The 27,995-nt window shown below is 46.2% G+C and overlaps 2 protein-coding genes across 6 annotated transcripts in view; one reads left to right on the top strand and one right to left on the bottom strand.

The window, feature by feature from the left end:
• Positions 1 to 289: 289 nt before the first annotated feature.
• Positions 290 to 27,920, bottom strand: TTC24 (tetratricopeptide repeat domain 24). Of its 5 annotated transcripts, none has more exons than XM_072114925.1 (12): positions 27,723 to 27,920; positions 23,589 to 24,363; positions 17,259 to 17,474; positions 16,955 to 17,083; positions 14,500 to 14,621; positions 14,226 to 14,336; positions 7,089 to 7,195; positions 6,866 to 6,987; positions 6,136 to 6,268; positions 4,306 to 4,376; positions 4,011 to 4,059; positions 290 to 2,630 (listed from the first exon to the last, which is right to left on the bottom strand). In XM_072114925.1, the coding sequence occupies exons 2-12, from the start codon at positions 24,352 to 24,354 to the stop codon at positions 2,528 to 2,530; spliced, it is 1,929 nt and encodes a 642-aa protein (XP_071971026.1). In that variant the 5' UTR covers positions 24,355 to 24,363; positions 27,723 to 27,920; the 3' UTR covers positions 290 to 2,527. The 5 variants fall into 5 exon arrangements, with proteins under 5 accessions (XP_071971026.1, XP_071971028.1, XP_071971025.1 ...); XM_072114927.1 differs by lacking the exon at positions 27,723 to 27,920 and adding an exon at positions 27,049 to 27,396; XM_072114924.1 differs by lacking the exon at positions 27,723 to 27,920 and adding an exon at positions 27,087 to 27,395.
• The window catches only part of IQGAP3 (IQ motif containing GTPase activating protein 3), a 28,669-nt gene continuing 28,439 nt past the window's right edge, over positions 27,766 to 27,995 (top strand). Inside the window, exon 1 of the mRNA XM_072114923.1 lies at positions 27,766 to 27,931. Within this exon, the coding sequence (XP_071971024.1) occupies positions 27,892 to 27,931 (40 nt within the window). The 5' untranslated portion in view covers positions 27,766 to 27,891. The remainder of the gene's footprint in view (positions 27,932 to 27,995) is intronic.

The raw sequence follows: 27,995 nt of genomic DNA, 5'->3' as shown, positions 1-27,995 counted from the left end.
GTCGCGGCACACAGGTTGAAAATCACTGATCTACAGTACCGCACCTTGCATCAGTGAGGTATACTGCACGTAGTGGGACTTGCTTCACTATTGATAAATCCGGGCCAAGGGGTGGTGGGCGCAGCAGTACTGCATCTCTGCCCCATCCTCGCTGTGCATGGTCCACACGTGTGGCTGGCCTATGGGGGAAGCTTGCGTCCGTATATATGTCCCCCTATGGTCATGTGAATGCAGCCTCCATCTGCCCTAACTACTCCATATAACGAGGCCCAAAAAGCAAAAACACTAATAATGCAAAAAATATATTTATTTTTAATGTACATTTCAAAAGTAGATTTTTTTTTCAATGCAAATCACAACAATATGGATACAACACATAAAAATATGACTTGGTCTGTACCCGGTAGGTGATTGCCTCCTCTCACTATATTGGACACATCAGTTTTTGGTGCACCAAATGTTTTTAACCAAAGATTGTAATTATGTAACTTGACTGGTTTACTATTATAAAGTCACGAAAATGACATAAATGTCAGTGCCCCCTCTGAGCAGTCGGATGTAATGCTTCATTTCTCCTATGGGAGCGCTGCATGGAAATTCAACACTTCAATGTAATGTTCAACCAATCACATCACCAGCAATCACATCAACTTCTGTGGTAAAATGAAAGCTGCACTGTGATTGGTTTCTATGGGCAGATTCCTCTGCATATACAGTAGAGTATCCATGATGAAAACTGTGTTTTCCTGTAGCAACCAATCATGGCTCAGATTTGATTTAAAAAACCGCTGTGGTAAAATGAAAGCTGCGCTGTGATTTGCTCCTACAAACACAGTAGAAGAACACAGTTTTTCTTTCCATTTTGATTACTGTAAGTAGTCAAAGTAGAGAAACCCTTTAAGTATTGTCTATATAAAATATAGATAAATACAAAATCTCCATAGGCAGCCATTTTGTGGGCTGTAGGGTATCCATGATCAAAACTTTCCTTTAACCAACAGCAACCATTCACAGCTCAGCTTTCATTTCATAAACTACTCTGGGAAAATGAAAGCTGCCCTGTGATTGGTTTCTACGGGCAGCTTCCTCTGCATATACAGTAGAGTATCCATGATGAATACTGTGTTTTCCTTTAGCAACCAATCACAGCTCAGCTTTCATTTCATAAACTACTGTGGTAAAATGTAAGCTGTGCTGTGATTGGTAGCTGTGGGAAGCTCAGTTTCTTCTTTCAGTTTTCATCAAGTATTAAAAAAATAGAGAATCCCTTTAATATAATATAAATACAAAGCCGTTCACCTTCCTGTCGGCAGCTATTTTGTAGGGCCGGAGATGCACAGGTACAATGGCCTTCGTAGTTATATATCAAAATGGCCGCTTCTTACTCGACTGAAAGTCCTGAGGTGTTTTTTTGTATTTTGTGGCCGCCATGTCTGATGATTTTCTCCAGGACATTGCACTGATTGAAATAAAAACCTGCAATCACCAATAACGGCACAATGTGAATCCACTCCAGGGAAATTGCCTCTCCAGCCGGCAGCCGTCTCCTCAGGCCGTGTTAATGTCAGGGCCATTTTCTACTTGTTTTACAAATGAATGTTCTTTTTTTCGGCGGCTCCCGAAATCAATCTCATTTCCTAAATAGACCAATCAAGGGGGTTGGGGGGGGGGGGGAGAGAAGGGGCGCCATCCCACAATCACTGCCGCCACATATTAAAATGGCTGACAGCTTCCCTGAGCGCTGCCTGCAGGAGGGGGAAACGATATTTATACCAGAGATCGAGGACACAGGAGACAATGGCCCCAGCACTCAGGTCTCCTGAGGAGGAGGGAAAGGGTGCAGGATTTTTGAGAAATTTGATCCCATAACAATTTCCTATTGTCACAACTGAGAAACCTTTTCCATATAAAATATAACAGGAGCCATTCTGAGTGACATCCACAGTGCCCCCATAATAACAGACACAGTGCCCCCATAACAGACACTGTACCCCTATAATAACAGACATAGTGCCCCCATAATAACAGATACAGTTCCCCCATAACAGTGACATCCACAGTGCCCCCATAATAACAGACACAGTGCCCCCATAAGTGGCATACACAGTGCCCCCATAACAGTGGCATCCACAGTGCCCCTATAATAACAGACACAGTGCCCCCATAACAGTGACAATCACAGTGCCCCCATAACAGTGACACCCACAGTGCCCCCATAACAGTGCAGAACAAGACTATAAATAACAAAGTCTATAGTAATGACCCTATATACAGTGAGTAGCACAGAGCAGTATACACAGTGCGGGGGTTATACCCATAAAGTGGTGAGTGACAGACCGGACCACCACACTCCCAAACCCTGGACACCTTCTCTGCCCTTCGTGCCATTGTGCAATCAGCTGGGGACCCTACACCCCCTGAGGAAGAGGTAGATGTATAATGTCTCATAGTGGATATAATCCAAAAAATATAATTTTTTGGCGGTATAATTGAAAAATTTTAAACAGTCCAGCAATTGGAGGAGCAGTCACATGATGTTACACATCCTGGAGTGGAGTCTGGATCTCCTTGGCTTTTCAACATGTTCTGGTATGGGTACATGAAGACAATTTGAGGACGCATCCACATTCCTGAAAATAGAGATTACAGATAGTGAGTGCAGCTCTGGGGTATAATAGAGGATGTCACTCAGGATCAGTACAGGATAAGTAATGTCATGTATGTACACAGTGACTGCACCAGCAGCAGAATAGTGAGTGCAGCTCTGGGGTATAATACAGGATGTAACTCAGGATCAGTACAGGATAAGTAATGTCATGTATGTACACAGTGACTGCACCAGCAGCAGCAGAATAGTGAGTGCAGCTCTGGGGTATAATACATGATGTAACTCAGGATCAGTACAGGATAAGTAATGTCATGTATGTACACAGTGACTGCACCAGCAGCAGAATAGTGAGTGCAGCTCTGGAGAATAATACAGGATGTAACTCAGGATCAGTACAGGATAAGTAATGTCATGTATGTACACAGTGACTGCACCAGCAGCAGAATAGTGAGTGCAGCTCTGGGGTATAATACAGGATGTAACTCAGGATCAGTACAGGATAAGTAATGTCATGTATGTACACAGTGACTGCACCAGCAGAATAGTGAGTGCAGCTCTGGGGTATAATACAGGATGTAACTCAGGATCAGTACAGGATAAGTAATGTCATGTATGTACACAGTGACTGCACCAGCAGCAGAATAGTGAGTGCAGCTCTGGGGTATAATACAGGATGTAACTCAGGATCAGTACAGGATAAGTAATGTCATGTATGTACACAGTGACTGCACCAGCAGAATAGTGAGTGCAGCTCTGGGGTATAATACAGGATGTAACTCAGGATCAGTACAGGATAAGTAATGTCATGTATGTACACAGTGATTGCACCAGCAGAATAGTGAGTGCAGCTCTGGAGTATAATACAGGATGTAACTCAGGGTCAGTACAGGATAAGTAATGTCATGTATGTACACAGTGACTGCACCAGCAGCAGAATAGTGAGTGCAGCTCTGGAGTATAATACAGGATGTAACTCAGGATCAGTACAGGATAAGTAATGCCATGTATGAACAGAGTGACTGCACCAGCAGCAGAATAGTGAGTGCAGCTCTGGGGTATAATACAGGATGTAACTCAGGATCAGTACAGGATAAGTAATGTCATGTATGTACACAGTGACTGCACCAGCAGCAGAATAGTGAGTGCAGCTCTGGAGTATAATACAGGATGTAACTCAGGATTAGTACAGGATAAGTAATGTCATGTATGTACACAGTGACTGCACCAGCAGCAGAATAGTGAGTGCAGCTCTGGGGTATAATAGAGGATGTCACTCAGGATCAGTACAGGATAAGTAATGCCATGTATGTACACAGTGACTGCACCAGCAGCAGAATAGTGAGTGCAGCTCTAGAGGATGAGTAGATACAGGATGAGTAGGACACATCACAGTTACACTCACCTCTCTGCTGTCAGTGTCTGCAGCTTTAGCGTCTCATAGTCATGATTGCCTGAACGTAAAAAATAAAGTTAGAATCTTTCCCATATAAAGTAACTTGCGTCCTGTATTCAGATCACCAATCATTTATCTGCAAATCCTGACTGGAGGGATCAGGGCGGCTAATCCATACTGATACATATGGCAGTCATACCTTGCCATGCTGAGTCCTCTGAGGGAAGACCTAGGATGATCCTTCTGCCGGTACCAGCCAGCAAAACTTCCCCTTGAAGAAGCCCCACTCAATAGTGATACTCACTTTTCTGTGTATCCTGCAGGGCACAGTTCTGGTAGAAAGGCTCTGGATGCAGGTAGGTATTATTCAGATTGCTGGAAGAAAGGGCCACAGATCAGTGATGCTATAGAGGGGGGGACCACTAGAGCAGGGGCACTGGGTCACTAGTGTGATGGCTGCAGGGTCGCTGGGTCACTAGTGTGATGGCTGCCAGGGGCGCTGGGTCACTAGTGTGATGGCTGCAGGGTCGCTGGGTCACTAGTGTGATGGCTGCAGGGGCGCTGGGTCACTAGTGTGATGGCTGCAGGGGCGCTGGGTCACTAGTGTGATGGCTGCAGGGGCGCTGGGTCACTAGTGTGATGGCTGCAGGGTCGCTGGGTCACTAGTGTGATGGCTGCAGGGTCGCTGGGTCACTAGTGTGATGGCTGCAGGGGCACTGGGTCACTAGTGTGATGGCTGCAGGGTCGCTGGGTCACTAGTGTGATGGCTGCAGGGTCGCTGGGTCACTAGTGTGATGGCTGCAGGGGTGCTGGGTCACTAGTGTGATGGCTGCAGGGGCGCTGGGTCACTAGTGTGATGGCTGCAGGGGCGCTGGGTCACTAGTGTGATGGCTGCAGGGTCGCTGGGTCACTAGTGTGATGGCTGCAGGGTCGCTGGGTCACTAGTGTGATGGCTGCCAGGGGCGCTGGGTCACTAGTGTGATGGCTGCCAGGGGCACTGGGTCACTAGTGTGATGGCTGCAGGGGCGCTGGGTCACTAGTGTGATGGCTGCAGGGGTCGCTGGGTCACTAGTGTGATGGCTGCAGGGGCACTGGGTGACTAGTGTGATGGCTGCAGGGGCGCTGGGTCACTAGTGTGATGGCTGCAGGGGTCGCTGGGTCACTAGTGTCATGGCTGCTGGGGCACTGGGTGACTAGTGTGATGGCTGCAGGGGCGCTGGGTCACTAGTGTGATGGCTGCAGGGGTCGCTGGGTCACTAGTGTCATGGCTGCAGGGGCACTGGGTCACTAGTGTCATGGCTGCAGGGGTCGCTGGGTCACTAGTGTGATGGCTGCCAGGGGCGCTGGGTCACTAGTGTGATGGCTGCAGGGGTCGCTGGGTCACTAGTGTCATGGCTGCAGGGTCGCTGGGTCACTAGTGTGATGGCTGCAGGGTCGCTGGGTCACTAGTGTGATGGCTGCAGGGGCGCTGGGTCACTAGTGTGATGGCTGCAGGGGTCGCTGGGTCACTAGTGTGATGGCTGCAGGGGCACTGGGTGACTAGTGTGATGGCTGCAGGGGCACTGGGTCACTAGTTTGATGGCTGCAGGGGCGCTGGGTCACTAGTGTGATGGCTGCAGGGGTCGCTGGGTCACTAGTGTCATGGCTGCAGGGGCACTTGGTGACTAGTGTGATGGCTGCAGGGGCGCTGGGTCACTAGTGTGATGGCTGCAGGGGTCGCTGGGTCACTAGTGTGATGGCTGCAGGGGCACTGGGTGACTAGTGTGATGGCTGCAGGGGCACTGGGTGACTAGTGTGATGGCTGCCAGGGGCGCTGGGGCACCGGCCTATGATAAGGGCCATGCCCCCCTGTCAAAGTGGATACATTAAGAGGGGAAAGCACCAGGTCCGTAGTTCTGCAGGTGGGGGGTGAATGCCCCCATATGAACCGAAATCTTTTTCACTAAAGATCGGAGATAAGAGTTAATTCGCTGGAGGTCTCATTGTCTTAGGTGTCTTATGGGAGATGATTTTGGGGACCCTGGTGCTTCATGTTTCATCTTGTAAAGGATAATCATGTTGCGGAGTTATTGCACAGATGTTCTCATCTCCATCCATCAGTCCAGGCCCTGGAGCGATGTAACTACCTGATTACCTGTTGGCCTGCGGGTGATTTGCAGCACACATGGCGGCTCCGGTGTCGGTCTCCTCGCAGTCCTCGGAGTAGGCGTTAGTTACCACAGTCAGGGTGTCGGAGTCCTCCTCCTCCTCCTCCTCTCCGGCTCCATCTGTAACAGAAAGCAGCGGCTCCTCCACATCTGTTCTCTTTGTCTGGATAATAGATCAATGTTCTCAGCAGATAAACAGCGGAGGAATGAGGCGGCAGCGGCACACAGGTGCACCCGGCGGACACAGCTGTCACACGCCCGCCACTCCCCAGGTCTTCTACGCTTGGGGACAATTCACACCTGCAGTCATGTTCGATGTGTTTATCCACCTACCTGAGTGGTTAAATAAGGTCTGTTCCAAGAAAACGAGGCATAATTGCACATCATGAGATGAGGCGATTACCATTCGCCTTCCCGCTGCGCCATATTTACACGTATTATACTTTTAACTAAAATGCCCTTTATACAAGATTTTTGGGGTCAGTTATCAATGTCCAAGATTAGTCTTGTAGCTTAGTTAAAGCTCAGTTCTAATAAAGTGAATGTCGCTGAGCTGCAATACCGAGCACGGCCACTGTACAATTTGCGGCGCTGTGCTTGGTGAGCAGTGAAGAGACCGCAGTGCTCATTGTAACGGTCTTGGATGGGATAGATGAGTTACCAATTCATATCAGTAATCAGAGTTTCCTATGTGGTGTCTGACTACGACTACGTTACCTGATGTGTGGTTTTCTGGGTACGGCTGCCCGTTGCTCCGGGTGGTAGCCCTGGTTTTGATAGTTGCATACATCTCTTCAGGCTGTGGCGGATGGATCAATCTTCTGGACGGTCTTTGAGAACTGAAGGTAGATAGAAATTTGAAAAAGAATCTTCTGTATCTCTTTTCCAGGAGCTTTTAAAGGGGCTTAAAAGAAGTTGTAACCAGGACATGTGTACTCACTGTGGGGCATCTTGTGGAGGCATGTGCATCATGGTGGCATATCCCTGGCGCACGCTTGAGGGATGTCTCATGAGCTTTACCCCAGGGACCTTCCCAGCGAAACCTCTCTAGTAAATAGAAAAAAAGATAAGAGCGTCATAGTCTCCTCTGAGAGTCATCCTGGTTGGGGGACATTCAGCTACTTTGGTCATCACATCATGATGTCAGAGCCTGGGTGACAACTGCTAATGTCCACCATGTCTGAAAAGCTTGAGAACCAAAGTGAACCTGGGGACATCTAGGAGGTAGATACCTTCTCCTCTATGTAGGGGACATCTAGGAGGTAGATACCTTCTCCTCTATGTAGGTGACATCTAGGAGGTAGATACCTTCTCCTCTCTGTAGGGGACATCTAGGAGGTAGATGCCTTCTCCTCTATGTAGGGGACATCTAGGAGGTGGATACCTTCTCCTCTATGTAGGTGACATCTAGGAGGTAGATACCTTCTCCTCTATGTAGGGGACATCTAGGAGGTAGATACCTTCTCCTCTATGTAGGTGACATCTAGGAGGTAGATATCTTCTCCTCTATGTAGGGGACATCTAGGAGGTAGATACCTTCTCCTCTATGTAGGGGACATCTAGGAGGTAGATATCTTCTCCTCTATGTAGGGGACATCTAGGAGGTAGATACCTTCTCCTCTATGTAGGGGACATCTAGGAGGTAGATACCTTCTCCTCTATGTAGGGGACATCTAGGAGGTAGATATCTTCTCCTCTATGTAGGGGACATCTAGGTGGTAGATACCTTCTCCTCTATGTAGGGGACATCTAGGAGGTAGATGCCTTCTCCTCTATGTAGGGGACATCTAGGAGGTAGACACCTTCTCCTCTATGTAGGGGACATCTAGGAGGTAGATACCTTCTCCTCTATGTAGGGGACATCTAGGAGGTAGATACCTTCTCCTCTATGTAGGGGACATCTAGGAGGTAGATGCCTTCTCCTCTATGTAGGGGACATCTGGGTGGTAGATACCTTCTCCTCTATGTAGGGGACATCTAGGTGGTAGATACCTTCTCCTCTATGTAGGGGACATCTAGGAGGTAGATACCTTCTCCTCTATGTAGGGGACATCTAGGAGGTAGATACCTTCTCCTCTATGTAGGGGACATCTAGGAGGTGGATACCTTCTCCTCTATGTAGGGGACATCTAGGAGGTAGATACCTTCTCCTCTATGTAGGGGACATCTAGGAGGTAGATACCTTCTCCTCTATGTAGGGGACATCTAGGTGGTAGATACCTTCTCCTCTATGTAGGGGACATCTAGGAGGTGGATACCTTCTCCTCTCTGTAGGGGACATCTAGGAGGTAGATGCCTTCTCCTCTATGTAGGGGACATCTAGGAGGTAGATACCTTCTCCTCTATGTAGGGGACATCTAGGAGGTAGATACCTTCTCCTCTATGTAGGGGACATCTAGGAGGTAGATACCTTCTCCTCTATGTAGGGGACATCTAGGAGGTGGATACCTTCTCCTCTATGTAGGGGACATCTAGGAGGTAGATACCTTCTCCTCTATGTAGGTGACATCTAGGAGGTGGATACCTTCTCCTCTATGTAGGGGACATCTAGGAGGTAGATACCTTCTCCTCTATGTAGGGGACATCTAGGAGGTGGATACCTTCTCCTCTATGTGGGGGACATCTAGGAGGTATTTACCTTCTCCTCTATGTAGGGGACATCTAGGAGGTAGATACCTTCTCCTCTATGTAGGGGACATCTAGGAGGTAGACACCTTCTCCTCTATGTAGGGGACATCTAGGAGGTAGATACCTTCTCCTCTATGTAGGGGACATCTAGGAGGTAGATACCTTCTCCTCTATGTAGGGGACATCTAGGAGGTAGACACCTTCTCCTCTATGTAGGGGACATCTAGGAGGTAGATACCTTCTCCTCTATGTAGGGGACATCTAGGAGGTAGATACCTTCTCCTCTATGTAGGTGGCATCTAGGAGGTAGATACCTTCTCCTCTATGTAGGGGACATCTAGGAGGTAGACACCTTCTCCTCTATGTAGGTGACATCTAGGAGGTAGATACCTTCTCCTCTATGTAGGGGACATCTAGGAGGTAGATACCTTCTCCTCTATGTAGGGGACATCTAGGAGGTAGATATCTTCTCCTCTATGTAGGGGACATCTAGGAGGTAGATACCTTCTCCTCTATGTAGGGGACATCTAGGAGGTAGATACCTTCTCCTCTATGTAGGGGACATCTAGGAGGTAGATACCTTCTCCTCTATGTAGGTGGCATCTAGGAGGTAGATACCTTCTCCTCTATGTAGGGGACATCTAGGAGGTAGATACCTTCTCCTCTATGTAGGGGACATCTAGGAGGTAGATACCTTCTCCTCTATGTAGGGGACATCTAGGAGGTAGATACCTTCTCCTCTATGTAGGGGACATCTAGGAGGTAGATACCTTCTCCTCTATGTGGGGGACATCTAGGAGGTAGATACCTTCTCCTCTATGTAGGAGACATCTAGGAGGTAGATACATTCTCCTCTATGTAGGGGACATCAAGGAGGTAGATATCTTCTCCTCTATGTAGGTGACATCTAGGAGGTAGACACCTTCTCCTCTATGTAGGTGACATCTAGGAGGTAGATACCTTCTCCTCTATGTAGGGGACATCTAGGAGGTAGATACCTTCTCCTCTATGTAGGGGACATCTAGGAGGTAGATACCTTCTCCTCTATGTAGGGGACATCTAGGAGGTAGATACCTTCTCCTCTATGTAGGTGGCATCTAGGAGGTAGATATCTTCTCCTCTATGTAGGGGACATCTAGGAGGTAGATACCTTCTCCTCTATGTAGGGGACATCTAGGAGGTGGATACCTTCTCCTCTATGTAGGGGACATCTAGGAGGTAGATACCTTCTCCTCTATGTAGGGGACATCTAGGAGGTAGATATCTTCTCCTCTATGTAGATGACATCTAGGAGGTGGATACCTTCTCCTCTATGTGGGGGACATCTAGGAGGTATTTACCTTCTCCTCTATGTAGGGGACATCTAGGAGGTAGATACCTTCTCCTCTATGTAGGGGACATCTAGGAGGTAGACACCTTCTCCTCTATGTAGGGGACATCTAGGAGGTAGATACCTTCTCCTCTATGTAGGGGACATCTAGGAGGTAGATACCTTCTCCTCTATGTAGGGGACATCTAGGAGGTAGACACCTTCTCCTCTATGTAGGGGACATCTAGGAGGTAGATACCTTCTCCTCTATGTAGGTGACATCTAGGAGGTAGATACCTTCTCCTCTATGTAGGTGACATCTAGGAGGTAGATACCTTCTCCTCTATGTAGGGGACATCTAGGAGGTAGATGCCTTCTCCTCTATGTAGGGGACATCTAGGAGGTGGATACCTTCTCCTCTATGTAGGGGACATCTAGGAGGTAGATATCTTCTCCTCTATGTAGATGACATCTAGGAGGTGGATACCTTCTCCTCTATGTAGATGACATCTAGGAGGTAGATACCTTCTCCTCTATGTGGGGGACATCTAGGAGGTAGATACCTTCTCCTCTATGTAGGGGACATCTAGGAGGTAGATACCTTCTCCTCTATGTAGGGGACATCTAGGAGGTAGATACCTTCTCCTCTATGTGGGGGACATCTAGGAGGTAGATATCTTCTCCTCTATGTAGGGGACATCTAGGAGGTAGACACCTTCTCCTCTATGTAGGGGACATCTAGGAGGTAGATACATTCTCCTCTATGTAGGGGACATCTAGGTGGTAGATACCTTCTCCTCTATGTAGGGGACATCTAGGAGGTAGATACCTTCTCCTCTATGTAGGGGACATCTAGGAGGTAGATACCTTCTCCTCTATGTAGGGGACATCTAGGAGGTAGATACCTTCTCCTCTATGTAGGGGACATCTAGGAGGTAGATACCTTCTCCTCTATGTAGGTGACATCTAGGAGGTAGATACCTTCTCCTCTATGTAGGGGACATCTAGGAGGTAGATACCTTCTCCTCTATGTGGGGGACATCTAGGAGGTAGATATCTTCTCCTCTATGTAGGGGACATCTAGGAGGTAGACACCTTCTCCTCTATGTAGGGGACATCTAGGAGGTAGATACCTTCTCCTCTATGTAGGGGACATCTAGGAGGTAGATACCTTCTCCTCTATGTAGGGGACATCTAGGAGGTAGATACCTTCTCCTCTATGTAGGGGACATCTAGGAGGTAGATACATTCTCCTCTATGTAGGGGACATCTAGGAGGTAGATACATTCTCCTCTATGTAGGGGACATCTAGGTGGTAGATACCTTCTCCTCTATGTAGGGGACATCTAGGAGGTAGATACCTTCTCCTCTATGTAGGGGACATCTAGGAGGTGGATACCTTCTCCTCTATGTAGGTGACATCTAGGAGGTAGATACCTTCTCCTCTATGTAGGGGACATCTAGGAGGTAGATACCTTCTCCTCTATGTAGGGGGCATCTAGGAGGTAGATACCTTCTCCTCTATGTAGGGGACATCTAGGAGGTAGATACCTTCTCCTCTATGTAGGGGACATCTAGGAGGTGGATACCTTCTCCTCTATGTAGGGGACATCTAGGAGGTAGATATCTTCTCCTCTATGTAGGGGACATCTAGGAGGTGGATACCTTCTCCTCTATGTAGGTGACATCTAGGAGGTAGATACCTTCTCCTCTATGTAGGGGACATCTAGGAGGTAGATACCTTCTCCTCTATGTAGGGGACATCTAGGAGGTAGATACCTTCTCCTCTATGTAGGGGACATCTAGGAGGTAGATACCTTCTCCTCTATGTAGGGGACATCTAGGAGGTAGACACATTCTCCTCTATGTAGGGGACATCTAGGTGGTAGATGCCTTCTCCTCTATGTAGGGGACATCTAGGAGGTAGATACCTTCTCCTCTATGTAGGGGACATCTAGGAGGTATTTACCTTCTCCTCTATGTAGGGGACATCTAGGAGGTAGATACCTTCTCCTCTATGTAGGGGACATCTAGGAGGTAGATATCTTCTCCTCTATGTAGATGACATCTAGGAGGTGGATACCTTCTCCTCTATGTAGGTGACATCTAGGAGGTAGATACCTTCTCCTCTATGTAGGGGACATCTAGGAGGTAGATACCTTCTCCTCTATGTGGGGGACATCTAGGAGGTAGACACCTTCTCCTCTATGTAGGGGACATCTAGGAGGTAGATACCTTCTCCTCTATGTAGGTGACATCTAGGAGGTAGATACCTTCTCCTCTATGTAGGGGACATCTAGGAGGTAGATATCTTCTCCTCTATGTAGGTGACATCTAGGAGGTAGATACCTTCTCCTCTATGTAGGGGACATCTAGGAGGTAGATACCTTCTCCTCTATGTAGGGGACATCTAGGAGGTAGATACCTTCTCCTCTATGTAGGGGACATCTAGGAGGTAGATACCTTCTCCTCTATGTAGGTGACATCTAGGAGGTAGATACCTTCTCCTCTATGTAGGTGACATCTAGGAGGTAGATACCTTCTCCTCTATGTAGGGGACATCTAGGAGGTAGATATGTTCTCCTCTATGTGGGGGACATCTAGGAGGTAGACACCTTCTCCTCTATGTAGGTGACATCTAGGAGGTAGATACCTTCTCCTCTATGTAGGGGACATCTAGGAGGTGGATACCTTCTCCTCTATGTAGGTGACATCTAGGAGGTAGATACCTTCTCCTCTATGTAGGGGACATCTAGGAGGTAGATACCTTCTCCTCTATGTAGGGGACATCTAGGAGGTAGATACCTTCTCCTCTATGTAGGGGACATCTAGGAGGTAGATACCTTCTCCTCTATGTAGGGGACATCTAGGAGGTAGATACCTTCTCCTCTATGTAGGTGACATCTAGGAGGTAGATACCTTCTCCTCTATGTAGGTGACATCTAGGAGGTAGATACCTTCTCCTCTATGTAGGGGACATCTAGGAGGTAGATACCTTCTCCTCTATGTAGGTGACATCTAGGAGGTAGATACCTTCTCCTCTATGTAGGTGACATCTAGGAGGTGGATACCTTCTCCTCTATGTAGGGGACATCTAGGAGGTAGATACCTTCTCCTCTATGTAGGGGACATCTAGGAGGTAGATACCTTCTCCTCTATGTAGGGGACAGCTAGGAGGTAGATACCTTCTCCTCTATGTTGGTGACATCTAGGAGGTAGATACCTTCTCCTCTATGTAGGGGACATCTAGGAGGTAGATACCTTCTCCTCTATGTAGGGGACATCTAGGAGGTAGATACCTTCTCCTCTATGTAGGGGACATCTAGGAGGTAGATACCTTCTCCTCTATGTAGGTGACATCTAGGAGGTAGATACCTTCTCCTCTATGTAGGTGACATCTAGGAGGTAGATACCTTCTCCTCTATGTAGGGGACATCTAGGAGGTAGATACCTTCTCCTCTATGTAGGGGACATCTAGGAGGTGGATACCTTCTCCTCTATGTAGGTGACATCTAGGAGGTAGATACCTTCTCCTCTATGTAGGGGACATCTAGGAGGTAGATACCTTCTCCTCTATGTAGGGGACATCTAGGAGGTAGATACCTTCTCCTCTATGTAGGTGACATCTAGGAGGTAGATACCTTCTCCTCTATGTAGGGGACATCTAGGAGGTAGATACCTTCTCCTCTATGTAGGGGACATCTAGGAGGTAGATACCTTCTCCTCTATGTAGGGGACATCTAGGAGGTAGATACCTTCTCCTCTATGTAGGGTACATCTAGGAGGTAGATACCTTCTCCTCTATGTAGGGGACATCTAGGAGGTAGATACCTTCTCCTCTATGTAGATGACATCTAGGAGGTAGATACCTTCTCCTCTATGTTGGTGACATCTAGGAGACATTCTATGGAGGTGATGGTTGGGAAGCTGGAGAAGCCTCTTACAAGTAGAAGGCTTTCCGGGCTGCACCGCCCTGGATTGTGCAGGATAATTGGATCGGTTCCATCACATTCGGCCGCAGATGTCTGCAGTAACGATATCATTATCTTGCAGATTGTGGTTCCAAGGTTGTACATTGTATGAATCAGGGCCGGCGGCAGGAATGTGATGAGCTGAGCACCACACACAGCGAGCACTTACCAGCGGAGCGGAGGGTAGTCCTCCCCCATGGTGCCGACCTACAGACAGCTTGTACTGGAGGGCATCGGTCAGCTTGTTCACTATACGTTCCTGAGCGTTGCCCGAGTCTTCCTGTGAGAATCAAAGCAAATGGTGTCAAGGATTAGAAATCCTTCCAAACGTGCGCCACCCCAGTCCACAGGCCGTGTCTGGTATTACAGCTCAAACCCGCAGAAGTAACAAGGTAGCACCCGCGTTATAGATATCTCCCCCTCTATACTCTGCAGGTGCTGACCTTGGCTTTGGAGAGTAGGGCCAGAGCCTGCTTGTAGTACAGGACGGCCTTCTCGGGATCGCCCAGCCGGAATCTGGCAGCTCCGAGTCCTTCACACGCCTGCCACTGACCATGGACATCATCTGGTGGACGAGAAGGACAGAGCAAGGGCCACCGTTATAGGGGAGGATGGAAAATCCCAGGGAAACATCTACATCTGCTCCTAGGACCGGGCTATAGAAGGGGCATTGTGGGGGTCAGTGTTATGGGGGGGATGTGGGGGTCAGTGTTATGGGTGGCTGTGGATGTCAGTGTTATGGGGGCTGTGGGTGTCAGTGTTATGGGGGCTGTGGATGTCAGTGTTATGGGGCTGTGGATGTCAGTGTTATGGGGGGCTGTGGGTGTCAGTGTTATGGGGGCTGTGGGTGTCAGTGTTATGGGGGATGTGGGTGTCAGTGTTATGGGGGGATGTGGGTGTCAGTGTTATGGGGGCTGTGGGGGTCAGTGTTATGGGGGGGATGTGGGGGTCAGTGTTATGGGGGGCTGTGGGTGTCAGTGTTATGGGGGCTGTGGATGTCAGTGCTATGGGGGCTGTGGGTGTCAGTGTTATGGGGGGCTGTGGGTGTCAGTGTTATGGGGGGCTGTGGGTGTCAGTGTTATGGGGGCTGTGGGTGTCAGTGTTATGGGGGCTGTGGGTGTCAGTGTTATGGGGGATGTGGGTGTCAGTGTTATGGGGGGATGTGGGTGTCAGTGTTATGGGGGGTTGTGGGTGTCAGTGTTATGGGAGCTGTGGGTGTCAGTGTTATGGGGGGCTGTGGGGGTCAGTGTTATGGGTGGCTGTGGATGTCAGTGTTATGGGGGGTTGTGGATGTCAGTGTTATGGGGGGCTGTGGGTGTCAGTGTTATGGGGGGCTGTGGATGTCAGTGTTATGGGGGCTGTGGGTGTCAGTGTTATGGGGGGCTGTGGATATCAGTGTTATGGGGGCTGTGGATGTCAGTGTTATGGGGGCTGTGGATGTCAGTGTTATGGGGGCTGTGGATGTCAGTGTTATGGGGGGTTGTGGATGTCAGTGTTATGGGGGGCTGTGGGTGTCAGTGTTATGGGGGGCTGTGGATGTCAGTGTTATGGGGGCTGTGGGTGTCAGTGTTATGGGGGGCTGTGGGGGTCAGTGTTATGGGGGCTGTGGGTGTCAGTGTTATGGGGGCTGTGGATGTCAGTGTTATGGGGGCTGTGGATGTCAGTGTTATGGGGGCTGTGGATGTCAGTGTTATGGGGGCTGTGGGTGTCAGTGTTATGGGGGCTGTGGGTGTCAGTGTTGTGGGGGTCAGTGTTATGGGGGGCTGTGGGGGTCAGTGTTATGGGGGCTGTGGGTGTCAGTGTTATTGGGGGCTGTGGATGTCAGTGTTATGGGGGGTTGTGGATGTCAGTGTTATGGGGGGCTGTGGGTGTCAGTGTTATGGGGGGCTGTGGATGTCAGTGTTATGGGGGCTGTGGGTGTCAGTGTTATGGGGGGCTGTGGGGGTCAGTGTTATGGGGGCTGTGGGTGTCAGTGTTATGGGGGCTGTGGATGTCAGTGTTATGGGGGCTGTGGATGTCAGTGTTATGGGGGCTGTGGATGTCAGTGTTATGGGGGCTGTGGGTGTCAGTGTTATGGGGGCTGTGGGTGTCAGTGTTATGGGGGCTGTGGGGGTCAGTGTTATGGGGGGCTGTGGGGGTCAGTGTTATGGGGGGCTGTGGGTGTCTGTGTTATGGGGGCTGTGAATGTCTGTGTTATGGGGGGTTGTTGATGTCACTGTTATGGGGGCTGTGGGTGTCATTGTTATGGGGGCTGTGGGTGTCAGTGTTATGGGGGCTGTGGGTGTCAGTGTTATGGGGGCTGTGGGTGTCAGTGTTATGGGGGCTGTGGGTGTCGGTGTTATGGGGGGTTGTTGGTGTCAGTGTTATGGGGGCTGTGGGTGTCAGTGTTATGGGGGCTGTGGGTGTCAGTGTTATGGGGGGCTGTAGGTGTCAGTGTGATGGGGGCTGTGGGTGTCCGTGTTATGGGGGGCTGTGGGTGTCAGTGTTATGGGGGGCTGTGGGTGTCAGTGTTATGGGGGCTGTCGGTGTTATGGGGGGCTGTGGGTGTCAGTGTTATGGGGGGCTGTGGGTGTCAGTGTTATGGGGGGCTGTGGGTGTCAGTGTTATGGGGGCTGTCGGTGTTATGGGGGGCTGTGGGTGTCAGTGTTATGGGGGTTGTCAGTGTTATGGGGGCTGTGGCTGTCGGTGTTATGGGGGGCTGTGGGTGTCAGTGTTATGGGGGGCTATGGGTGTCAGTGTTATGGGGGGCTGTGGGTGTCAGTGTTATGGGGGCTTTCGGTGTCAGTGTTATGGGGGCTGTCGGTGTCAGTGTTATGGGGGCTGTCGGTGTCAGTGTTATGGGGAGGCTATGACACATGCTTTCGGGTTAGCGCAGTGTTTAGCAGATATGTCAGATACCTGAATCCTTGAAGGCCTGCAGTGAGTGCAGGTAATACTCTCCTGCGGACTCGTGCTCCTCCAGCTGACTCAGAGCATAGGCCAAGTTTCCAAAACACTGTCCCTGCGCCCTGCGGTTACCCAGCAAACCTGCAACAAACAAGAGGCAGTCACTAGGTGACGGTACTCACCATATACACATCACAGGGCAGTAACCACACAGTGTTATCTGGTCACAAGGCTCCCCCTGCTGGACACATGACATCATTACATCTCAGTCCTATGTGATATCTAATTTACCCCTATATTAGGAACCATCTCATACTGTGTAATGATGCCGCCCTCCTGTGATACTCCAGCCCCTCCTGATACTGCTCCAATGTGTTGTACGCGGCCCCCAGGTTCTGTAGCACCACCGCCTCCTTATGTCTGCCCGCCTCATCCTCCTGGCAGAGCGGCAGCGCCATCTGGAAACACTCCACTGCCAGCGAGAAGACCTTCAGCTGGGCATAGCTCAGCCCCACGTCATTGTACAGCTTACCTGCAAGACAGTACCCAGGTTATACCGGCTGTACATATATCATTATATACAGGAGATCCCCAGGTTATACCGGCTGTACATATATCATTATATACAGGAGATCCCCAGGTTATACCAGCTGTACATATATCATTATATACAGGAGGTCCCCAGGTTATACCGGCTGTACATATATCATTATATACAGGAGATCCCCAGGTTATACCGGCTGTACATATATCATTATATACAGGAGATCCCCAGGTTATACCGGCTGTACATATATCATTATATACAGGAGATCCCCAGGTTATACCAGCTGTACATATATCACTATATACAGGAGATCCCCAGGTTATACCAGCTGTACATATATCATTATATACAGGGGATCCCCAGGTTATACCGGCTGTACATATATCATTATATACAGGAGATCCCCAGGTTATACCAGCTGTACATATATCACTATATACAGGAAACCCCCAGGTTATACCAGCTGTACATATATCATTATATACAGGAGATCCCCAGGTTATACCAGCTGTACATATATCATTATATACAGGAGATCCCCAGGTTATACCGGCTGTACATATATCATTATATACAGGAGATCCCCAGGTTATACCGGCTGTACATATATCATTATATACAGGAGATCCCCAGGTTATACCGGCTGTACATATATCATTATATACAGTAGATCCCCAGGTTATACCGGCTGTACATATATCATTATATACAGGAGGTCCCCAGGTTATACCGGCTGTACATATATCATTATATACAGGAGATCCCCAGGTTATACCGGCTGTACATATATCATTATATACAGGAGATCCCCAGGTTATACCGGCTGTACATATATCATTATATACAGGAGATCCCCAGGTTATACCAGCTGTACATATATCATTATATACAGGAGATTCCCAGGTTATACCGGCTGTACATATATCATTATATACAGGAGATCCCCAGGTTATACCGGCTGTACATATATCATTATATACAGGAGATCCCCAGGTTATACCAGCTGTACATATATCATTATATACAGGAGGTCCCCAGGTTATACCGGCTGTACATATATCATTATATACAGGAGATCCCCAGGTTATACCGGCTGTACATATATCATTATATACAGGAGATCCCCAGGTTATACCGGCTGTACATATATCATTATATACAGGAGATCCCCAGGTTATACCAGCTGTACATATATCATTATATACAGGAGATTCCCAGGTTATACCGGCTGTACATATATCATTATATACAGGAGATCCCCAGGTTATACCGGCTGTACATATATCATTATATACAGGAGATCCCCAGGTTATACCAGCTGTACATATATCATTATATACAGGAGATCCCCAGGTTATACCAGCTGTACATATATCATTATACACAGGAGATCCCCAGGTTATACCAGCTGTACACATATCATTATATACAGGAGATCCCCAGGTTATACCGGCTGTACATATATCATTATATACAGGAGATCCCCAGGTTATACCGGCTGTACATATATCATTATATACAGGAGATCCCCAGGTTATACCGGCTGTACATATATCATTATATACAGGAGACCCCCAGGTTATACCGGCTGTACATATATCATTATATACAGGAGATCCCCAGGTTATACCGGCTGTACATATATCATTATATACAGGAGATCCCCAGGTTATCCCAGCTGTACATATATCATTATATACAGGAGATCCCCAGGTTATACCGGCTGTACATATATCATTATATACAGGAGATCCCCAGGTTATACCGGCTGTACATATATCATTATATACAGGAGATCCCCATGTTATACCGGCTGTACATATATAATTATATACAGGAGATCCCCAGGTTATACCGGCTGTACATATATCATTATATACAGGAGATCGCCAGGTTATACCAGCTGTACATATATCATTATATACAGGAGATCCCCAGGTTATACCGGCTGTACATATATCATTATATACAGGAGATCCCCAGGTTATACCGGCTGTACATATATCATTATATACAGGAGATCCCCAGGTTATACCAGCTGTACATATATCATTATATACAGGAGATTCCCAGGTTATACCGGCTGTACATATATCATTATATACAGGAGATCCCCAGGTTATACCGGCTGTACATATATCATTATATACAGGAGATCCCCAGGTTATACCAGCTGTACATATATCATTATATACAGGAGATCCCCAGGTTATACCAGCTGTACATATATCATTATACACAGGAGATCCCCAGGTTATACCAGCTGTACACATATCATTATATACAGGAGATCCCCAGGTTATACCGGCTGTACATATATCATTATATACAGGAGATCCCCAGGTTATACCGGCTGTACATATATCATTATATACAGGAGATCCCCAGGTTATACCGGCTGTACATATATCATTATATACAGGAGACCCCCAGGTTATACCGGCTGTACATATATCATTATATACAGGAGATCCCCAGGTTATACCGGCTGTACATATATCATTATATACAGGAGATCCCCAGGTTATCCCAGCTGTACATATATCATTATATACAGGAGATCCCCAGGTTATACCAGCTGTACATATATCATTATATACAGGAGATCCCCAGGTTATACCGGCTGTACATATATCATTATATACAGGAGATCCCCAGGTTATACCAGCTGTACATATATCATTATATACAGGAGATTCCCAGGTTATACCGGCTGTACATATATCATTATATACAGGAGATCCCCAGGTTATACCAGCTGTACATATATCATTATACACAGGAGATCCCCAGGTTATACCAGCTGTACACATATCATTATATACAGGAGATCCCCAGGTTATACCGGCTGTACATATATCATTATATACAGGAGATCCCCAGGTTATACCGGCTGTACATATATCATTATATACAGGAGATCCCCAGGTTATACCAGCTGTACATATATCATTATATACAATAGACCCCCAGGTTATACCAGCTGTACATATATCATTATATACAGGAGATCCCCAGGTTATACCGGCTGTACATATATCATTATATACAGGAGACCCCCAGGTTATACCGGCTGTACATATATCATTATATACAGGAGATCCCCAGGTTATACCGGCTGTACATATATCATTATATACAGGAGATCCCCAGGTTATCCCAGCTGTACATATATCATTATATACAGGAGATCCCCAGGTTATACCGGCTGTACATATATCATTATATACAGGAGATCCCCAGGTTATACCGGCTGTACATATATCATTATATACAGGAGATCCCCAGGTTATACCAGCTGTACATATATCATTATATACAGGAGATTCCCAGGTTATACCGGCTGTACATATATCATTATATACAGGAGATCCCCAGGTTATACCAGCTGTACATATATCATTATACACAGGAGATCCCCAGGTTATACCAGCTGTACACATATCATTATATACAGGAGATCCCCAGGTTATACCGGCTGTACATATATCATTATATACAGGAGATCCCCAGGTTATACCGGCTGTACATATATCATTATATACAGGAGATCCCCAGGTTATACCGGCTGTACATATATCATTATATACAGGGGATCCCCAGGTTATACCGGCTGTACAAATATCATTATATACAGGAGATCCCCAGGTTATACTGGCTGTATATATATCATTATATACAGGAGATCCCCAGGTTATACCGGCTGTACATATATCATTATATACAGGAGATCCCCAGGTTATACCGGCTGTACATATATCATTATATACAGGAGACCCCCAGGTTATACCGGCTGTACATATATCATTATATACAGGAGATCCCCAGGTTATACCGGCTGTACATATATCATTATATACAGGAGATCCCCAGGTTATCCCAGCTGTACATATATCATTATATACAGGAGATCCCCAGGTTATACCGGCTGTACATATATCATTATATACAGGAGATCACCAGGTTATACCGGCTGTACATATATCATTATATACAGGAGATCCCCAGGTTATACCGGCTGTACATATATCATTATATACAGGAGATCCCCAGGTTATACCAGCTGTACATATATCATTACATACAGGAGATCCCCAGGTTATACCGGCTGTACATATATCATTATATACAGGAGATCCCCAGGTTATACCGGCTGTACATATATCATTATATACAGGAGATCCCCAGGTTATAGCGGCTGTACATATATCATTATATACAGGAGATCCCCAGGTTATACCGGCTGTACATATATCATTATATACTGGAGATCCCCAGGTTATACCAGCTGTACATATATCATTATATACATGAGATCCCCAGGTTATACCGGCTGTACATATATCATTATATACAGGAGATCCCCAGGTTATACCAGCTGTACATATATCATTATATACAGGAGATCCCCAGGTTATACCAGCTGTACATATATCATTATATACAGGAGATCTCCAGGTTATACCAGCTGTACATATATCATTATATACAGGAGATCCCCAGGTTATACCGGCTGTACATATATCATTATATACAGGAGATCCCCAGGTTATACCGGCTGTACATATATCATTATATACAGGAGATCACCAGGTTATACCAGCTGTACATATATCACTATATACAGGAGATCCCCAGGTTATACCAGCTGTACATATATCATTATATACAGGAGATCCCCAGGTTATACCAGCTGTACATAAATCATTATATACAGGAGATCCCCAGGTTATACCAGCTGTACATATATCATTATATACAGGAGATCCCCAGGTTATACCGGCTGTACATATATCATTATATACAGGAGATCCCCAGGTTATACCAGCTGTACATATATCATTATATACAGGAGATCCCCAGGTTATACCAGCTGTACATATATCATTATATACAGGAGATCCCTAGGTTATACCAGCTTTATATATATCATTATATACAGTAGATCCCCAGGTTATACCGGCTGTAAATATATCATTATATACAGGAGATCCCCAGGTTATACCGGCTTTACATATATCATTATATACAGGAGATCTCCAGGTTATACCGGCTGTACATATATCATTATATACAGGAGATCCCCAGGTTATACCGGCTGTACATATATCATTATATACAGGAGATCCCCAGGTTATACCAGCTGTACATATATCATTATATACAGGAGATCCCCAGGTTATACCGGCTGTACATATATCATTATATACAGGAGATCCCCAGGTTATACCGGCTATACATATATCATTATATACAGGAGATCCCCAGGTTATACCAGCTGTACATATATCATTATATACAGGAGATCCCCAGGTTACACCGGCTGTACATATATCACTATATACAGGAGATCCCCAGGTTATACCGGCTATACATATATCATTATATACAGGAGATCCCCAGGTTATACCAGCTGTACATATATCATTATATACAGGAGATCCCCAGGTTATACCGGCTGTACATGTATCATTATATACAGGAGATCCCCAGGTTATACCAGCTGTACATATATCATTATATACAGGAGATCCCCAGGTTATACCAGCTGTACATATATCATTATATACAGGAGATCCCCAGGTTATACCGGCTGTACATGTATCATTATATACAGGAGATCCCCAGGTTATACCGGCTGTACATGTATCATTATATACAGGAGATCCCCAGGTTATACCAGCTGTACATGTATCATTATATACAGGAGATCCCCAGGTTATACCGGCTGTACATATATCATTATATACAGGAGATCCCCAGGTTATACCGGCTGTACATATATCATTATATACAGGAGATCCCCAGGTTATACCGGCTGTACATATATCATTATATACAGGAGATCCCCAGGTTATACCGGCTGTACATGTATCATTATATACAGGAGATCCCCAGGTTATACCAGCTGTACATATATCATTATATACAGGATATCCCCAGGTTACACCAGCTGTACACATATCATTATATACAGGAGATCCCCAGGTTATACCGGCTGTACATATATCATTATATACAGGATATCCCCAGGTTACACCAGCTGTACATATATCATTATATACAGGAGATCCCCAGGTTATACCAGCAGGTCCATACCCAGCAGGTCTTTCCTGGTGACTTGCCCGCACACCATTCTGGCCTCATTGAGTATCCGGAGGACATGTCCTGAGTCGTAGCACTGGCTTTGTAGCATGTAGTTAGCGGCCTCGTTGAGTGCTATGGCCGCCATATCCAGCCTCTGAGTTTCCATGTAGCAATCTGCAGCTTGTTGGAAGCACTGAGCAGCTCGGGCCTTGTCCTTCATGCTGACATAGCAGTACCCCATCTTCATGTGAGCGTCAGCCTCGCTGCCCAGCTGTGTTGGTTTGTAGAGGAGAACCGCTTTCCTAAAATGTTCTAGAGCCCTTGGGAAATCTTGTAAGGATTCGTAAGCCGTGCCTAGGTTGAAGTAAAGGTCTCCACTGGGTTCTTCTCCATCTTCATCCTTCGGTTGGGACTTAAGGAGGAACTCCAACCCCTTCTCCGGCTTCCCAGTCTCTATGTACACAGCGCCCAGGTTAAAGGCACAGGCCCTCTGGACCGCTTTCTGTTTTGTGCTCAGTGACAATAGGAAGGCCCTCTTGAAACACGACATGGCCACCTCCAGGTTCCCTGAAGTCAAGGACTTGTGTCCTGTCTTGGTCAGATCTTCTATCTCGGCCTGAGAAGCAGCGGTGTCCTCATCCTTCCTCCCACCGTTCTCCATGGATGGTTTCATCTCCTCCGTTACTTTCTTCTTTTTCTTCCTCACAGGGCGAGACTCCGGCGGTGGCCCAGAGTCTTCAGGGTTTGGTGGCTCCGTCTGCAAGTCCTCGGAAGCCATGACCGATATCTGGAAAATATACAGGAAAACAAAGTTTTACATGACCAATACCTGAAAAAAACAATGAGACAACGAGGGTTTACATGACTGATCCAGCTCACCATCCTCCCCGATAGCTGGATCAGAGGCTGTAAACCTGCCTGAAACGCGTTGACGTCTTTTGGATATTTGTATGCAACTCTGGATGTCTTAAATATGCGCTAATAAAGAAATAATCACAGTTCTCCACAAGCTTTACATTAATGATATCTGGAAATATACAGGACAATGAGGGTTTACATGACTGATATCTAGAAATATACAGGACAATGAGGGTTTATATGACTGATATCTAGAAATATACAGGACAATGAGGGTTTATATGACTGATATCTAGAAATATACAGGACAATGAGGGTTTTCATGACTGATATCTAGAAATATACAGGACAATGAGGGTTTATATGACTGATATCTGGAAATATACAAGACAATGAGGGTTTACATGACTGATATCTGGAAATATACAGGACAATGAGGGTTTATATGACTGATATCTAGAAATATACAGGACAATGAGGGTTTATATGACTGATATCTAGAAATATACAGGACATTGAGGGTTTTTATAAATGATATCTAGAAATTTACAGGACAATGAGGGTTTATATGACTGATATCTAGAAATATACAGGACAATGAGGGTTTATATGACTGATATCTAGAAATATACAGGACAATGAGGGTTTATATGACTGATATCTAGAAATATACAGAACATCGAGTGTTTACATGACTGATATCTGGAAATATGTGGGACACAGAGGGTTTATATGACTGAAATCTAGAAAATAATGGGACATCGGAGGGTTTACAAGACTGATATGTAGAAATAAACAGGACAATGAGGGTTTACAAGACTGATATGTAGAAATATACAGGACAATGAGGGATTACATGACTGATATCTAGAAATATACAGGACAATGAGGGTTTACATGACTGATATCTAGAAATATACAGGACAATGAGGGTTTACATGACGGATATCTAGAAAATAATGGGACATCGGAGTGTTTACATGACTGATATCTAGAAATATACAGGACAATGAGGGTTTACATGACTGATATCTAGAAAATAATGGGACATTGAGGGTTTACATGACTGATATCTAGAAATATACAGGACAACGAGGGTTTACATGACTGATATCTAGAAAATAATGGGACATCGGAGGGTTTATATGACTGATATCTAGAAATATACAGGACAACGAGGGTTTACATGACTGATATCTAGAAAATAATGTGACATCGGCGGGTTTACATGACTGATATGTGGAGATATACAGGACAATGAGGGTTTACTAGAAAATGTATAAGACAACAAGGCATTACATAACTGATATCTGGAAAATATGTGAGACAACGAGGGTTTACATGACTAATATCTGGGAAATATATATAGACAGTGTTCATATAAACAGAAGACTAAATCCTGAGGTGAATTACATGAAAAATGAAAGCTGCGCTGTGATTGGTTGCCATGGGTAATACAGCCAGAATGGATATGTTTATACGTCACTTCCATTTTCATCGAGGCAGAATAAGGGGTTATTCACACTACTGTATTTAGGTCCATGAACACAGACAACATGTGACCATTGTACCAAAACGTCACAGAATACACTTATCAATCCGTGATACAGAGGAGACAGTGACCTCCATGTTCATCGTCTCTGCAGATCTCTGGATGAGAAATCTGTGGTTGTGGACATCACAAAACTATCAAAAGAGATGAAGTGAAAGCACCATATAGCACCCAAATCTTACACAGTGCTTATATAATACTGCCATATTGCCCCCAATTACATTCCCAATCTGTGATACCAAACAAATACTAGTATATCGTGCTACATCCTACATAATAGTACTTAAATACAGCTGCTATACAATGCCCAACTCATAAATAATGTGACCATATAGAGCCAAATAGCATTACATAATGCTGATATACGATGCCTACAGAATAGTGTCTATGCAATGAGAGCCTGAATAATGGCGCCATACAGGTCCCATATATAAATAACAATAGTATACAAATATCATGTATAATGTATCGGTCAGATTATGCCTAAATAATACTGCGATGGTGTAATATACAGATACCACATAATCCTAGCATCTGGCGCCAATTCCTTCAATGCCTAAATAATGTCACCATACAGCGTCATTTAACGCGTATACCAGGTAATGCTACTAATACGGTGCCTACATAACCTCATAAAGATCCCATATACTCCTAGGACGTGGTGCCTACATAATAATACAATATATAAATAATACCTCCACATAGTAACAGGTAAAAAAAACAAATCTAACCATAAATATGTGTAATTAGTAAAAATACTGCCATACAGTGCGAGTACTAGTACCATTACCATACTGCTCTATAGGGCCTACATAAAAAGTGCACAAATAATGGTGTCAGACCGGATGTAAATAAAACAAATACAAAGGCGTGTAGTACTAGCATAAAATTACACCGCCATCACCGGCCTGCATTATACCGCTATACTGTATCAGTAGAATATAATACACTATGTCTTACCGCTATAACACTAGGACCAGGTGCCAGTCACCTGTTGTGGAAGGGGTGATGGATACCCCAGAATAGTAAATGCCTCTAGATAACTGCCCCTATTGCCCTCACCAGGGTATCTGTATCACGAGGGACAGGCTAGCACATACCGAGTCCTAGCGACCTGGCCCCAGCTGTGTCCCGCGCTCGCTGTCTCGCAGACTCATGGCTTAGCCCTATTGAGTTTCTTGGAGGAGATCATCTTGCTTTGTCAAAGTCTCCTAGGGCAACCGGTATCAACAATACAGCAGCCACCTCCCCTCCTCCCATTCATCCTGGGGATACCCATTAACTCTTTCCTCTCTAATGTTTTTACTCGGATGACGCGTGCTGCTGCGTTACATCCATCCGCTCGAGTTCTGCTTCGGTGTCAGTCTCCACCGCTGCCCTGGAATTATATTCACATACATAAGTGAGGGCTAGGGCGACATATGACGTCTAACGCAAGCGTTTCTCTTCTAAATGACTAAAATGACAGTGTTATTGGTGAGTGCACATCACTCCATGCCTCATCCCCCTATAGACAGGCCTGAGGGGTGTTCATTATATACATGATGCATGCATTATAAGCCTGGATCCAGCAGTAACACCTATGTGTTTCAGTCTCTACTGCTAGTATTCTATTCACGAAACAGGAAGTCGGGTGAATATAGCAAATACTGAGGTGTCCCTCACTATGAATGTTCTGTATTACAAAATATCCTCCCTGTCATATAGAAATGAGGGTTATTTTATCATATGACAACCTCTTTATAGCGTCAGGAGGAGGGAGACTACAACTCCCGGCATGCCCTCGCCTCGGTTGACGTCATCGCGGTGCGCGCAGGCGCTGACAGTTACTCCGGAAAAGGCTGGCGGCGGGACATTCAAACCCAGTGTAAACAGCAGACGAGGAGCGGAGCGGCCGGACCGGACATGGGGACCAGAACCGGACCCGGGCCGGACACCAACGGATGTGAGTGCTACATATACCACCAGGCGGCGCGCTGCGGGGAACTACATGTCCCAGCATGCACCGG

Source organism: Engystomops pustulosus, chromosome 7 (genome assembly GCF_040894005.1).
Source record: "Engystomops pustulosus chromosome 7, aEngPut4.maternal, whole genome shotgun sequence".
Lineage (NCBI taxonomy): Eukaryota > Metazoa > Chordata > Amphibia > Anura > Leptodactylidae > Engystomops > Engystomops pustulosus.
Note: the sequence above shows the minus strand (reverse complement) of the source record. Positions and strands in the feature narration are given on the sequence as shown.